General features: G+C 38.0%; 1 protein-coding gene across 1 annotated transcript in view; it reads left to right on the forward strand.

Moving 5' to 3' along the window:
* LOC114060586 (neuronal PAS domain-containing protein 3) overlaps positions 1 to 13,965 on the forward strand; it is a gene marked incomplete at its 5' end in the record, with an annotated part of 56,075 nt that extends 42,110 nt beyond the window's left edge. The window contains 3 exons of the mRNA XM_027890168.1: positions 3,914 to 4,061; positions 7,195 to 7,310; positions 10,149 to 13,965. Coding sequence (XP_027745969.1) covers positions 3,914 to 4,061; positions 7,195 to 7,310; positions 10,149 to 11,458 — 1,574 coding nt within the window. The remainder of the gene's footprint in view (positions 1 to 3,913; positions 4,062 to 7,194; positions 7,311 to 10,148) is intronic.
* Positions 13,966 to 14,297: the final 332 nt, after the last annotated feature.

Consider the following 14,297-nt stretch of genomic DNA (forward strand, 5'->3'; position numbering starts at 1 on the left):
AACCATATTTCTGAAGACAAACTTGTACTGATTTATTTTGATTTTTTTAACAGAAATAGGTTCCTGCAAAGAACACTGACTGTTTCTTCTTTTCCCCCCTCCTTCATTCCACTGCTACGAGATTATTTGCTGTGTGCAAAGCTACCAAGGAAAACTGAAATCCCTCTGTTGGGAACTGTGTACACAGCAATATATTCATACTTTGAAAAATAAGTGAGGTGTTTTTTTTTTAGTTCTTAGCATGACATACTGTGCACTCCTTGCATGCTAACCACTGAACTCACATTGAGTAACTAGCTAACACTTCAGCAAATTTTAGTCAAGTTTAGCATCCACCATTTTAGGGAATATATCTGTGCGGTTAACATAAAGCTCACCAGTTTTAAAACACTAACCCCCAGTTAGTCCCTTTGATTAAAGAGTATAGATAGATAGATAGATAGATAGGTAGATAGATAGACAGATACACACACATACATATATAGCATTATATAACCCAGTCCTGCATAATCCCATGTAAATTCAGTCACATGACCCATCCCAACAACGTGGTCAGAAGTCTCACTTTTCACAGTACTCATTGTCTGCCAGACTGGGTACTTCATGTATAATACAAATAGAAATATAAAATTATTTGCATTGCTCAGTGAAGGATTTGTCTGAATATATTCAGGATGTGGACTACAAGGCATTACATTTTCAGAACGTTATGCCAAACTGAAATGTGCGGTCTGTTGCTAGTTACAAAACATAACTTCATAAGCAAAGCTTAGGGTAGCCTAATTAATTCTTTTTCATTTCTTCTCAAAATCAGTAACTTTATTAATGGATTATCTGTATCTGCAAACTGAAGATCCTCAAAATGAAGCTGGGCTGTACTCACTAAGTTATCAATAAACTAGATAGATTTCCCTCCCTGATTTGTCCTTCTAATTGAGTTTTTTCTCAAAATTCTCATCTAAATTCTAAGTTGCAGTTTGGCAATGCCAACAGGTAAAAAATACTGTAAATTAGAAAGCATTTCTAGTTTGTTTCATTTTTTTCTTTCATCACATTGAGAAATTTCTTCTCAAGATATACTACGAGCTTTCAGAACTGACTTGGGGGTGCCTTTTACACTCTCAAAGGACATAAGAACCAGATTTAGCAGCACAGCACAGCTGGCCTGCCAGAGAATCTCTTTACAGAGGGAATTTTTATATTGAATCATGGGACCTCCTTCAGAGCGTGGTCCACAAATCTCTTATATGAAATGTGTTTTAGACAGATGCAGGAAGGAAAATTCTGTGTATCTGGTGATATATCTGAGCTGGCCAAAGAGAGAATGGGAATTTGCAGGTAGATGAACTTCATGGAAAGCTCATTTTTAATACAGTATTTCACACATTATTTGGATGTATAGTAATTTGGGAGCCCAGACTCTGAGTGTAGATGGTTTGTATATAGCTCTGATGCACTGAATTCTCATTCTTGAAAAAGCAAGCACCTTCTCTTTTTCTTAGTTCTGAAATGAGTGCTCTGTTCAACTGGTGACAGACTTTTCCAGTGGTGCAACAATCAATATAGAAGGTACTGAAGGCTGAAGGACTCGTTTAGGATGACCAAAAGAGCTGGAGTCCTTATAGCTATCACTATGTAGAACTGCGGTGTGCTCTTCAGTCACTGGCTACTTGCCCTGGTACCTTGACTTTCAAATGTGTATGTGGGCAATTGTCCTTTGGCACTTATATAGCATGTTAAAACTCCCAAGATAAAAACTGTTCCAACAAAGACAACTGTATATTTAGTAGATAAAAGTACAGATAGATTTTACTAGTTTCTGCACACAACTGTGTGTGTTCGGGATTCCAGAAAGCAGAAAATATCACTCCACACTTTTGTGTGTATCAGTTTTACACTCAGCTGTAAGCAGAGTATTTTGAATGTCCTATTTTACTGAAATAGAAATGTCTAGCATAATCAAAATTTACAGCAATACTTCCCTTATTCTTCATAACTGATAAAGTTGCGCTAACTTATGTGAGATTGTTTTCTAAAGTGGCATACAGCATTGGTTTGACAGAAATGCTCGGTAGGCAGTTGTTCTTATTTTATCTTTATTCTGCTGCATAATAAGGTCTTGAAGCCAATGAATTATCACAGTAGAATATTTAAAGTTTGCAATACAGAACTAAAAATTTAGCAAAAGATGGATATCTGCTAGAAACAAACCTAGTTCACTACAGGTTGCTGAAAAACAACAGGATCCAGATTACAAATATTTGTTTATATTAGAGCTGAACATAACTTATACTTCACATTCACTTTACACTGCACTATTTTACTTGCATTTTTTATTTAGTAGTTGAAAAACTGCAGTGGGGATTGAGGGATTCCTCCAAGGTAAGAAAACATCAGCCTTTGTATGGCTGCCTTTGTTTTTGGCTGCCTATCTTTTTCTGTAGGTATCTGCTGTACATGGATTTAGATATAGATACATTCATATGTATAATTAGGGGTATAGACATTTGGTTAACTTGAAAGCTCCAAAGTGTCATTTGTCACATTTATGGTAGGAACTTTAACTGCCTTAAATACTTATTCTTTTCCAAAGTGACTTTTTTCCTTTCCCTCTACAGAAGGAAAAAAAAAAAAAAGGAATAAAAAAAAGAAAATGTACTTCATGAAACTATTGTATATGAAGCACTTATTAGCCGTAATTAAATGGACAATATGAATTTACTACGTCTTTAGGACTCTGGCTTGTTCTGGTTTAGAGCAAGATGATTAATGCAAATACATATTACTTGAGATAACCATTTAGCAGCTAATTTAGCCAAATTTATTACAGCAGTTAGAGGTTTTTCATTTTAGCAGACGGAGACAAGGACATGACAAAAGCAGAAGGTGTATATGAATGCACACTGCCCTCTAGTGCACAAAGCTTCGTGGGAGTAGTGAGAAGTGCAGGGGAGAGAAAGGGCTTCAATACCAACAGTACTTAGATTTTATGTAGTTTAGGGTTTTTATAAAACCCTGCTGCCCCCTTCCACTGAAAGATTTGCATTTCATCCCCTGACACTGAAGAATCAGATACAAACCAAATCCGTTTCAACTTGGCAATATTTTGGCTGAAGTATTACTTTAAACATAGTATTTTTAAGCTTTCTTGCGGTGAGCATTTAATAGCACTGTTTCACATTACTGATTGCTTTTACTTCTTTCTCTGTTTCTTAGCATATTTCAAACATTGGAGAGAGTTGTCACTCTTTGGCTCTAACCAAGCTATTCTGTGACTCCCTTAGTCCTCCTTCTCAGTCTGTTGGTGGATTTACTTTGCTCTGGTAGAAAGTAAATTCTCCAAAGACTTTCCCCCCACTGACCAGTTCATATGAGAACTGTAAATTCTGTTTGACAAGATCAAAGAAACAGATGTATAAGTTCAGTGGTTGATATCGCCTGCAATAAGGAGAAATGATCAAAGCAGCAGGGGTAGAGTATCTTCCCAAACCTTTCAAATATCCAGAATCTCAAAGAGGTCTACCTAGGAGCTATGAATAAATCACATATAAATTTGCCTCTTTTTTTTTCCTTTTCTTTTTTTACAGTTTGACATTGAGTGCATTGGAAATGTCCACACAGCAATAAGTATTCTGTGAACCATAGAGATTTGTAGGGTTTTTTACTTTTCTTCTTCCACTAGAGTTTCCCAAAGCAGGTAAAATTATACTTTAAAAACTTGTGCAAACATATTGCTAGTTATATTGAACTTCAGATCCAGTGAGTTTGTCATCTCACTGGCATTAAACTTAAAGGAAGCCAAGTATCTTCTGCTTTTACTTGTGCCATTTTGTAAAATGAAGCTCATTTTATCACAGTTCTACCCTACCATGCACTGTATTTTGCTTATGGCTTGTTTGTATTTTCTTGCCAGTGCTGAATAAGGGTCAGTGTGTAACAAAATATTACCGCTGGATGCAGAAGAACGGAGGTTATATCTGGATACAGTCTAGTGCAACCATAGCTGTCAATGCCAAGAATGCAAGTGAGAAGAATATCATCTGGGTCAATTACCTTCTTAGGTAGGTCTTCCAGCCACTTCTCTTGCTTGAACTGCTGTCCCTATGACTTGCCTCTGTTGAAGAAAGTTTTAGGGAAAAAACAATAGCCTATTAAAGAAAGGTAAGAACTTTTCATGTAGTCCACCTCAAAAGCAGTGGCATTTCATTATAGTTATGTAGGCATGTGTCATACCTCAGTATACTGGAATATTCTTGAATGATGCTGCCTTGGTTTTGAAATAAATGTTCCACCATTCTATTGCATGCCTCACTGCCCTGAAATCTACTCAGCCTCAGCACAAAGATAAAAATTATCCACACCAAGTTTCAGTAGTTATGTTAAAATCTGGTGTGAAGTGTTTGGCATTGGTTTATTTGGATGTTAAAAATGCGTGGAAGCAAACTTCTGGTATGATAAAAAAGGGTCTCTCTAAAAGGCATTTGCCAGTTCACTCCAGAGAGAAGAACTTTCTCAAGAGAAAAAGCCTTGAACTGCTGTGTTGTTCCTGTAACCATCAGATAACATTCACACTGAAAAATGTAAAATAGGATTTAAAAATAAAAGCATTTAAAATCATTTTAAACTATTAGAACTATTTTAAACAAAACCAGTAGAAATGTCTTGAATGAAAGGCCCTTCCCTGAGAAATTCGGTTTTACCGAAGTATTTTAAAAGGACTGGTTTCTGAGCTCAAGGGAAAACAAACAGTCACTGAGGGACAGTGAATTATAAACTTGACCTTTCTCATCTGAAAGTACCTTTCAACACATTCTGTATTTTGAAAATGTTCAATAAGACTGGGAGATTGTTTCATTCCAGAGCAGAAAAAAAACCCAAACAAATAAAATTTGAAACCTTGAGATCGTCATGAAATGCAATTGTCATTTTCTGGCCTGTTCTCCTTTTAAGTTGCTTGTCATGGTTTGTTACATTCCCTTTGATGCCATGAGAGTTCAAAGTGATGTCTAGGGGTTAGACTGTGACTTATTATGCCAAGTCCAGCAGGCCCTGAAGAGACTGTGCCTGCCTAAACTTGCATGTTGAAATGCTTTTGATTCCCCTTTTGGGGAAGAGACAGAAGCAACTCCTGAAAGGAGAGCACTGAAGGAGTACTGTAAGAAGTCTTCCACAGCAGTGGAGTTTTCACTGGGGCTTGTATTTCTGGCCTGACATCATTTAGCACAGACTTTTCTGAGTATATCCTTATCCTGCTGCTTCTTTGTCTCTTTTTTGCCAGTGTGAGGCACAGTGCAGCATTTCAAGGGTCCGCTTAAGGCTCACAGTTCTGAACTGGAAGTATAGCTTCACTGCCCCAGTCTAACAGGGCTTCAAAATGTCCAGAAATGTTCTCATATTTCCAGCTGTAAGCTGTAACAGTGGTCCATAAGAATTATGAACAGTTGCCTTTGTCCCCTTTGCCACTTTTCAGACAACAAATGAACCTAGTCCACAAACGTCCCACAAAATAATTTTCTCTACAAGCAGAATATATCTAACAAAAAAAAAGATATTCGTCTTCCCCAGATCTCCTCCCAGAACCCGATTTTTCTGCTGCATTCCATTCACCAGTCTGTTAGAGAAAGATTAACATCTTCACTGAATTTGTATTTTTAATTTAGATTTCTCCTACTACTGGAATCCACAAAAGATCCAAATGTCCAAATAATATTTTAATGACAGATCAAGGCATAATTAGGTCTACTCTTAGCAGGAGTACTGGTCTGTATACATTTCCATGCATTAGAAAGTATGATTCAGCTGTCTCTAAAAGGATAGACTAATTATAGTGACAGGGAGGATTAATGCTGTTCTTGTCTTAACAACTTGTTATTCACAGTGTGAAAGCCCTCAAACATCTTTCGCTTGGAGGGGGCGAATTTGGGGACTGCTCTGGGATGCAACAGAATAAAGTCACTTTGTCAGGACAAAACCATAAAGATGATAATCATAAGATGTCAATGTGAACCGAGTGAACTCAATTTTCGCAGTACACTCCAATAGGCTGTATGTGGGCACGCTCTCACCTTAACAGTGTGTCAGGCACCCCCAGTGCTGTCTCATATTGTTCTATGCAGGACTGCAGATTTTCTGCTTTATCACCATACTGAAATTTGAACTGCATGGAAATGCTCACCTATTCAAAAATTATTGGAAACTTTGTTACTTTTAATATTCCTATGACGCTTATGTCTGGCTGTGTCTGTTCCTCTGCCTTTACATGGATTTAGGAAAGGAACACATTTTAAAATGTACAAACCAAGAAAAGGCATAGGGTTGGAGGCTTGGGGGGTTTTTTCTGTTTCTCTGGTAATGTAGCTTTTTTAGATTGCAGTCATGTTCACTGCTAACAAGTCACAGGTGAGCACCACATGAGCAGAAGAAGATATGATTATAATGGGTGTGTTGACAGTTCTTTATCCCTAACATACGCATCTTAACATGCACATGTGCATCTGTCATATAGTTAGAGTGGTTGCTTTTAGTTTTTTGACAATGTGGATGCAGTGTGCAGTGTTTAAAAAATATTAAACTTTTTTAATCCAGTTTTTGGCCAGATTCTTTGGAGCAGTGGTCACTTATTTTAGTCCTAACTGAGCACTTTCTTAATACCTTTATGTATGGTTTGCTTGATTAAGGTGTGGAAAACTGGAATGTTGAGAAAAACAGGTATTGAAAGGGCTCTGGCAAGGTTGATAGAGAATACTGTTGCAGAGATAACTCTAATAGACATTACAGTGGGAGAGAAACAGATTGAAAAAGTTAAAACACCCTCTCTGTCCTCCCAGGCAGAGTAATGGAATCAAAATCGAGATATTTTCTTGTTGGATGATTACACAGTGTAATTTTACTGCTAGATATCACACAAGCCATGATGTCCCCCTTCAGGAAGAATGCTTTGATAGCTCTAAAACCTCATTAGAGTCAAACGAGGCTTAGTGCCTGGTCAATATAAGTATTTGACAGTAGTATTAAAATAAACCTTCATAAAATTCCTGCTGTGACGCTCTGAGGAGCCAAAAATATATGTTTCTTTGTCTAGTGTGCTATTCTTCCTATTTATGTTCTTTGTTCCTGAACTTTGATATGAAAAGAGGGAAAATCATGAAACTGCAAATCATCCAATTGTGTTTATATTTGCTGTCTCCTCTTCAGTAACCCAGAGTACAAGGACACTCCAATGGATATTGCACAACTTCCCCATCTGCCAGAGAAAACCTCAGAATCCTCAGAGACCTCTGACTCTGAATCGGACTCAAAGGACAACTCAGGTAACACACATGGTGTGCTTTTACATCCACGAAAGGTTCATAACACGAGAGCCACATGGCTGGCTTTCCGGCTCCTTTTACTTCTCAAGTATTGTTGCACTATAACAAAAACAAACAAACAAAAACAACAACAACAACAACAACAAAAAAGTAAAATTAAATTGGAAAACACTAGAAAAATCTTTTAATGAACTCACCATTTTCACAGTATCTCCATTTCCTCAGAATCTTTTTTTTTTTACTCTCTCTATGCATTCTTGCCAAAATAAATCTTGCCAAAATAAATCTTTGACTTCCCAGCTGTGCTTATGAACAGGTATTGTGCCTTATGTGGAGGACTTTGGATTGTGACTGTTGAATATGATTCTGGTTCTTCTCTTTCCAAAGTAAGCCGATATTCTGCAGGGAAGTCTCTACTGTCAATATTTATGACCCTTTTTCCTGTATAAATACATTCCTGAAGAGTCTCACTAGGGGGCAGTAAAGATTGAAAAATTTGAGGGTTTTCTTGGGTTAATGGAGTATATTTAATTATAAGATGTGGGTTCCAGCACTCGTTTTTAAGCTCTCCAAGTCTGAGACTTCAGCTGTTTTTTAAAAGCTGAGTGTACTCTTCAAACTCAATATGTAAATGAGTCCTACAGATGGTACAGTGAATAGATGGTTCACACATTCCATTAGTTTTAATAGTGGTTACCTAGACACAGGTACAGATCATCTGGCCTTCAAAGGAGCATGGTTTCCTGTGGCCCAAGAAGTAAAGATGTTATTCTGCTGGATAGATAGATAGATAGATAGATAGATAGATAGATAGATAGATACATACATACATACATACATACATACATACATACATACATACATACATACATGATTTTTTTTCAGTTGTGTCTATGATAACCAAAAAAAGTCTGGAGAAAGTGCATTGGGGTAATCTAAATCAAGCAAAAGCAAGAAGATCAGACGTTAATGTTCTCTTTCGTCTTTTGCTTTTATTTGTTCTCCTTTGACAGCTTGGTTTCATAGTTTAAGTCAACATGCAGGCTTATTGACCACCATCACTGGGAATCTCTTCACCCATTCCTAGTGCTTTCCTAGCATTCCTAGCACCTTTATGCTGCCTTGTTCTTAAATATGATATGTATGTGCAGAACAGTTTGCATTTCCCGTGAGCACTGGAAGTTTTCCCAAGTGAGAAGGTTAGAAGTACATGTGTATTCATGACTTCTAAGGTTGATGCAGAGCAAGAGAGCATTCCTAAGGTGCACAGATGTCTACATCTCAGAAATAGATGTCTGGAAGTCTTGGAAGACAGCAGAGACAGGGGCTTTTTTGTTAAAAAGGAAATAAATAGAAATGCCAAAGGACTTGAAATTGGAACACCTTGGATGAAACCAACAAGTTCAGTTCAAGCTCTGATAAAATCCCAGGAAAATACTGCGCAACTTTAGACCACCTTACCCTAAGTCCACTCTTCACTAGCTAGAAACCATGGCCTTAAAAGAAAGCATATTCAAAAAAAAAAAAAAAAGGAAGAAAAAATTGTAGGAGAATTTCAGTCCTAGGTGGAACAAAAAGCTGGATGAGACTTAGGGGTTTATGGCAGTTACTTTGCTTCTGTGGCTTTTATTTTTCAAAAGGAAGGCGCTCTCTGCTGCTGCTGACACAAGAAAAAGTCCAGCTAAATGACTTGTGAAGTGCATTGCCCTGAATGCTCAGGCAGCTTTCCTGTCAAACCCACCTTCTCCAGCACTTCTGGGAAATAGTTTGGTATTGACATGGCTCCAAGTGTAACCAGTCTTTAGAGGAAAATTGGCCTTTCTCCTGTACCCTTAAAACAAGAATATTGAAAAGGGTAGTACTTGGCTCTGATGAGTGAAAAACATCTTTTATAAGCCAACAAAAGATTTCTGGCTGGTCTGTAAAAGACGAGGTCTCCTAAAGCCTTTCTTGACCCTTTTGAACATAGTATGATAATGGAGTGTATTCAGTCTCAAAGCTGCTTTGGCTCTCCTAGTCCAGTGAGCTAGAGTGTTTATCTCACCCGTATTAGAATTATAATTAAATGAATTCAGGCAAGAAGAGTGACAGCTTCTCAGTGCTGTAGCTGGGCTATTTTCAATGGTCCTTAGATGATTTGGATCAATCAAGAATTTAATTCACTGGATGAATTTTTTTTCTATATTTTTTTTATTTTTTGCCCTTCAGAAGAATATGAGAAGACAGTCTAGCAACAAAACAAAATTGTTTTAACTGCTTTATTCATTCAAATTTATACACATATGACCTGCTTCTCCTCTCACATGGGAGGAAATCAGCAGTAATTCCACTGAAGCCAGAGACACAATGCCACTTCAAAAGTAGCAGTGGTCAGAGGTAAATGAGATGGGAGGACTAGAATCTTCATTAGTAAATAGTGCTATACCTGGATGCCTGCCCAATGTAGGAGAACATGAATGTGAAAGAACCAGAACATAATGGTGATAATGGTATTGTTCACTGACTCCTCTTTGGATAGCACGGCTACAATAGTGTTGTGCTCCCAGTTGTCAAAATGATCCTTGTCCTGCAAGCAGATTAAAAGGCCGCCCTCAGTCAAGGTGTAGCCATATAGCATAGGCTTTTAGTGCATGAACAGTCCTGAGCCAGAGACATTCATGGTGATCAAAACTCTCCCAACACTACTTTGCAAAAGAGTGTGGCTCTACAGAACAGAACATCATTTGCCAAAAAAAAATTTAAGGAAATCAAATCTCATTGGTAGTTAGAAATCTGGACTTGGATTATAATACTATGTTCCTGTTGTTAATGGTTTGTTTCACTTTCATTTTGCTCCAGAGGACAATGAGAACTCAAAGTCAGATGAGAAAGGAAACCAGTCAGAAAACAGTGAAGACCCTGAATCCGACAGGAAAAAGTCAGGAAATCAGTCAGATAACGAAATGAACTGTAATGATGACGGGAACAGCTCCAGCAACCAGGACAGCAGGGATAGTGATGACAGCTTCGAAAACTCTGACTTCGAGAATCAAAAGGCTCCTGAGGACAGTTTTGGCGCTCTTGGCTCTATGCAGATCAAGGTGGAGCGCTATGTTGAGAGTGAGTCAGACTTGCGGTTGCAGAACTGTGAATCACTGACCTCCGACAGTGCCAAGGACTCAGACAGTGCAGGTGAAGTAAATGCCCAGTCTTCCAGCAAACATCAGAAGAGGAAGAAAAGGAGAAAAAAGCAAAAGGGAGGCAGCATGACCCGGAGAAGGCTGTCAAGCACCTCAAGTCCAAATGGACTTGACTCAGCTTTGGTGGAACAGCCCCAGCTGCTCTCGTCACCAAACAGTGCCTCAGTGCTCAAAATTAAAACAGAAATCTCAGAACCTATAAATTTTGATAATGATAGCAGTATTTGGAATTACCCACCCAACAGGGAAATCTCAAGGAATGAATCACCCTACAGTATGACCAAGCCCCCCAGCTCCGAGCACTTCCCTTCCCCCCAAGCCAGCAGTAGTTTACATGTCTCCATTCCAGACTCCGTTCTCACCCCGCCGGGGACTGAAAATACTGCCAGCCGTAAAACTCAGTTCAGCACCTCATCCAACTCAGCCTTGGCTCCTGTGTCCTCTGACCCTTTGTCACCCCCACTTTCAGCATCTCCAAGGGACAAACATCCAGGAGGTCCCACAACTTCCAACTCTTTGTTGTACACTGGGGATCTGGAAGCCCTTCAGAGGTTACAAGCAGGCAATGTGGTGCTTCCTTTGGTTCACAGGGTAACGGGAACCCTTGCTGCGACCAGCACTGCTGCTCAGAGGGTCTACACCACTGGCACTATTCGGTATGCTCCAGCTGAAGTTACTTTAGCCATGCAGGGCAACCTCCTCCCCAACACCCATGCTGTTAACTTTGTTGATGTTAACAGCCCCAGCTTTGGGCTAGATCCTAAAACACCGATGGAAATGCTCTACCACCATGTTCACCGACTCAATATGTCGGGACCATTTGGAAGTGCTGTGAGCGGGGCCAGTCTGACCCAAATGCCTGCAGGGAATGTGTTCACAACTGCCGAAGGACTTTTTTCCACTCTTCCATTTCCTGTGTACAGCAATGGCATTCACACTACACAGACTCTGGAACGGAAGGAGGATTGAAATATGACCACATACTGTGTTCAGTGTTATACTCTGAGGCATAGACTATGTTTTAATTTAGACCTTTAATTCTAGCACTTTGAATTTGAGCAGGTCAGCTTATTATCTCAATATGATGGTCCCCATTTCATTCCCTTTCTCTTTAACTTGACTTATTCTTTAATGTAAAGATATTTTTTTATTTTTGCCTTCAGAGAGTCGAAGTACCAGTTGCCTGCCATTTTGTCTTCTTCTAAGATGTGTGTTTTTTCCTTTGCATCTTTATTAAGATGCCTTTAATATGTGTATGCCTCTGCCATAGAATACTCAGTGTTGTGGTAAAGAGATTTTAAAGTGACAACCATTGGTTTTACTTCAAAAATGATCTTGATATGATCAAGATTAAAAGAAACAAGCATAAAAATTGTGCCCTGTTTGACTAAGTCAAATGAAAAGGGGGTTTTGTTCCTAATTCCTTTAAATAGGGGATAGTATTTTAGAATTTTATGCAGAGTTTAATTCTCTTTTTATGGTTAAGATTTTCTTACTTGCACATAAAATAATTTGGGTTCTTAAAAAGTTAATTTCTGGCCTGTGACTAGAATGTTAAAAAGTTGGACTAAATGTTAATTACTGAAACTTTAACTTAATTTCTAAAACCATGGTGCTATCATTTATTAATCTGTAATGTCTTCATACAATATGCAGCTTGTGGGCTGGGTTTTTTGGAAAGAATGTGTTCCGTACTGGTTTATAGTGGGGTGCTGCAGTCTCCTTGGTTAGTTAAGACAAAAGCCCTCATTAACATTTGCTGCAGGACTTAAAATTTTTTACCTCCAAACTAACAAGCATAGCCTCACATCAAATTTAAATGGGTCAGGAAGCCTTTTTCAAAAAGTGCTTAAAAAAACACTTTAATTGACGCAAGGAGCAGTTTCTTAGGTGCATATTGGTTTGCTTTATTTTTTTTCTCAGTGTAACTGAGGCTAATTTTACAACGTCAAATAACACCTCAGAGTAAAAAAAAAAAAAAACAGTACTATTTAACATGTTTTGTTTTGTTTTTCATTTAATATTATAGAGGGAAGGTTGTAAATTTTTTTTTCTTTGATTTGGGTATTTTTTGTTGATATTTTCCTTATTTCTAGTATTGAAACCAATATGTTTTAAAACTAAATAATGGGTTAATAAGCTTGAAATAGATAACTACAACTGAAAACTGCACATTAAGTAAAAGAAAAGAAATCTCCTATTTTGTCTTTGTTGCCAGAAATCACAGTGTAGTGTCAAACACTCCAAATGACTGTCAAATATAAATTCTTCTTCCACTCCATCTTTGGCAGCTGTTTGTTAAGGCATCTAATAACAGATGTGAGAACTGTAATGTGTACAATGTGTAAGTGTCCTTGGCTGTCAGTCCCATTGCAGTTTCAATGTGTGTTACTATATGCAGTATATACTAAGCTAATGTAGTTGTTTTGTCCTTTGTCTTCTCTGTGCTTTATCTCTAGTCCGGAGTGGTAAAGTCCCATTCCTGCAGTCCTAGTGAACCAGTGATTCTTGGGGGTTAGTGGTTTTTGTGTGGTGGCCTTCCTCTGTAATGTCACCTTATGCTGCTTCCACTGTCTGTATACATTTTAATTTCTGCTGTTGCTTTGCTGTTGTGTATTCTCAAATCTCTCTCTCCCCCTTCCTCTCTCCCCACCTCCTCCACACTTTTCCCCTCTCTCTTTCTCTTGCTCTCTCGTTTTCTCTTCTTCACTCTCAGAGATAAAAGACTCTTAACTAGCTCAAGGTTAATGGAGCCATTATTCCCACAGAGGAATTCTGGGTATGACTTACTCTTCCAGTGTACCCCACAATGCACTACAGAGTAATGCTCAGATATATTAAGCAAATTGACGCCATATAGCCTCAGTTGTTAACATTCCCAGAGTCCTTGTGCTCGAACTGTAAGCAGAGGGTGCATTTCTTTGGTTTTCTCCAAGGTAGGCTGGTGGAGCAATACGTAGAACAATTACCAGTGAGATATGAAATTCTTTCAAAGGTCGACTGGCATTGTTTAAAAAGGAAGCTGAGCTTTGAATTTTCATATATATTCGCTTATGTGTGCAAAGCTAATGTATTAATTCAGCTGTCCTTTTTGATCACTCACTGCATTGTGTCAGTTTCTGTGGTAGCTTTGAATTTGAGAAGTAGGTCCGAGCCACAGAGGAGTGATAGGGAAAAAGGAATTGGATACCAGAACTTTAATTAATGAGCTTTTAAAGGTTCCATAGGAAGGATTTAAGTAGGTTTAAAAAAGGCAAGAAAGATGCTTGGGAAATTCAAAGTTTAATTTTGGAAGCTCTGCTCTAGCTATGGAACAATCAAAGGAGTGCACCTATCAGCTACAAAGAACAGCTAGACAGCTGTTGTTGTTTTGGGTTTTTTTTATAAATGTTACTGTGTTGTGTCAAAATGATTTCTGGTGATTTAAACTAACAGATAATCACAGCTGCTGTCTAAATCCATAGTGTTTAAAATTACAAAATGAAAAAAAAACTTCATTACCTGTGAAGACTGTGTCTGTGTTTTTAACTATTTCTTGTACAAATATATGAAATCTTTTATGAGGAGACTGGTGCCAAGTAGCTGAAAAATGGGGCAAGGGATTCTGTTCGTATAAATCTTAGCAGTGTTACCAACTCTACAATATAAAAAAAAAAATTAAAATGTTAAAAAGTGACAGCTATGGTACATTTATTTTGTGTTAAGCTAACCGAATCTAACTTCTTGAGTGCCTGGCTTATTTGAAACATTTTTTTCATTGATCATTGATAATGCTGCAAATCAGAAATGTACATACTTCATTTACAAC

Source organism: Empidonax traillii, unplaced genomic scaffold, assembly GCF_003031625.1.
Source record: "Empidonax traillii isolate 1590-97213 ecotype Southwest subspecies unplaced genomic scaffold, ASM303162v1 scaffold278:size663781, whole genome shotgun sequence".
Classification (NCBI taxonomy): domain Eukaryota; kingdom Metazoa; phylum Chordata; class Aves; order Passeriformes; family Tyrannidae; genus Empidonax; species Empidonax traillii.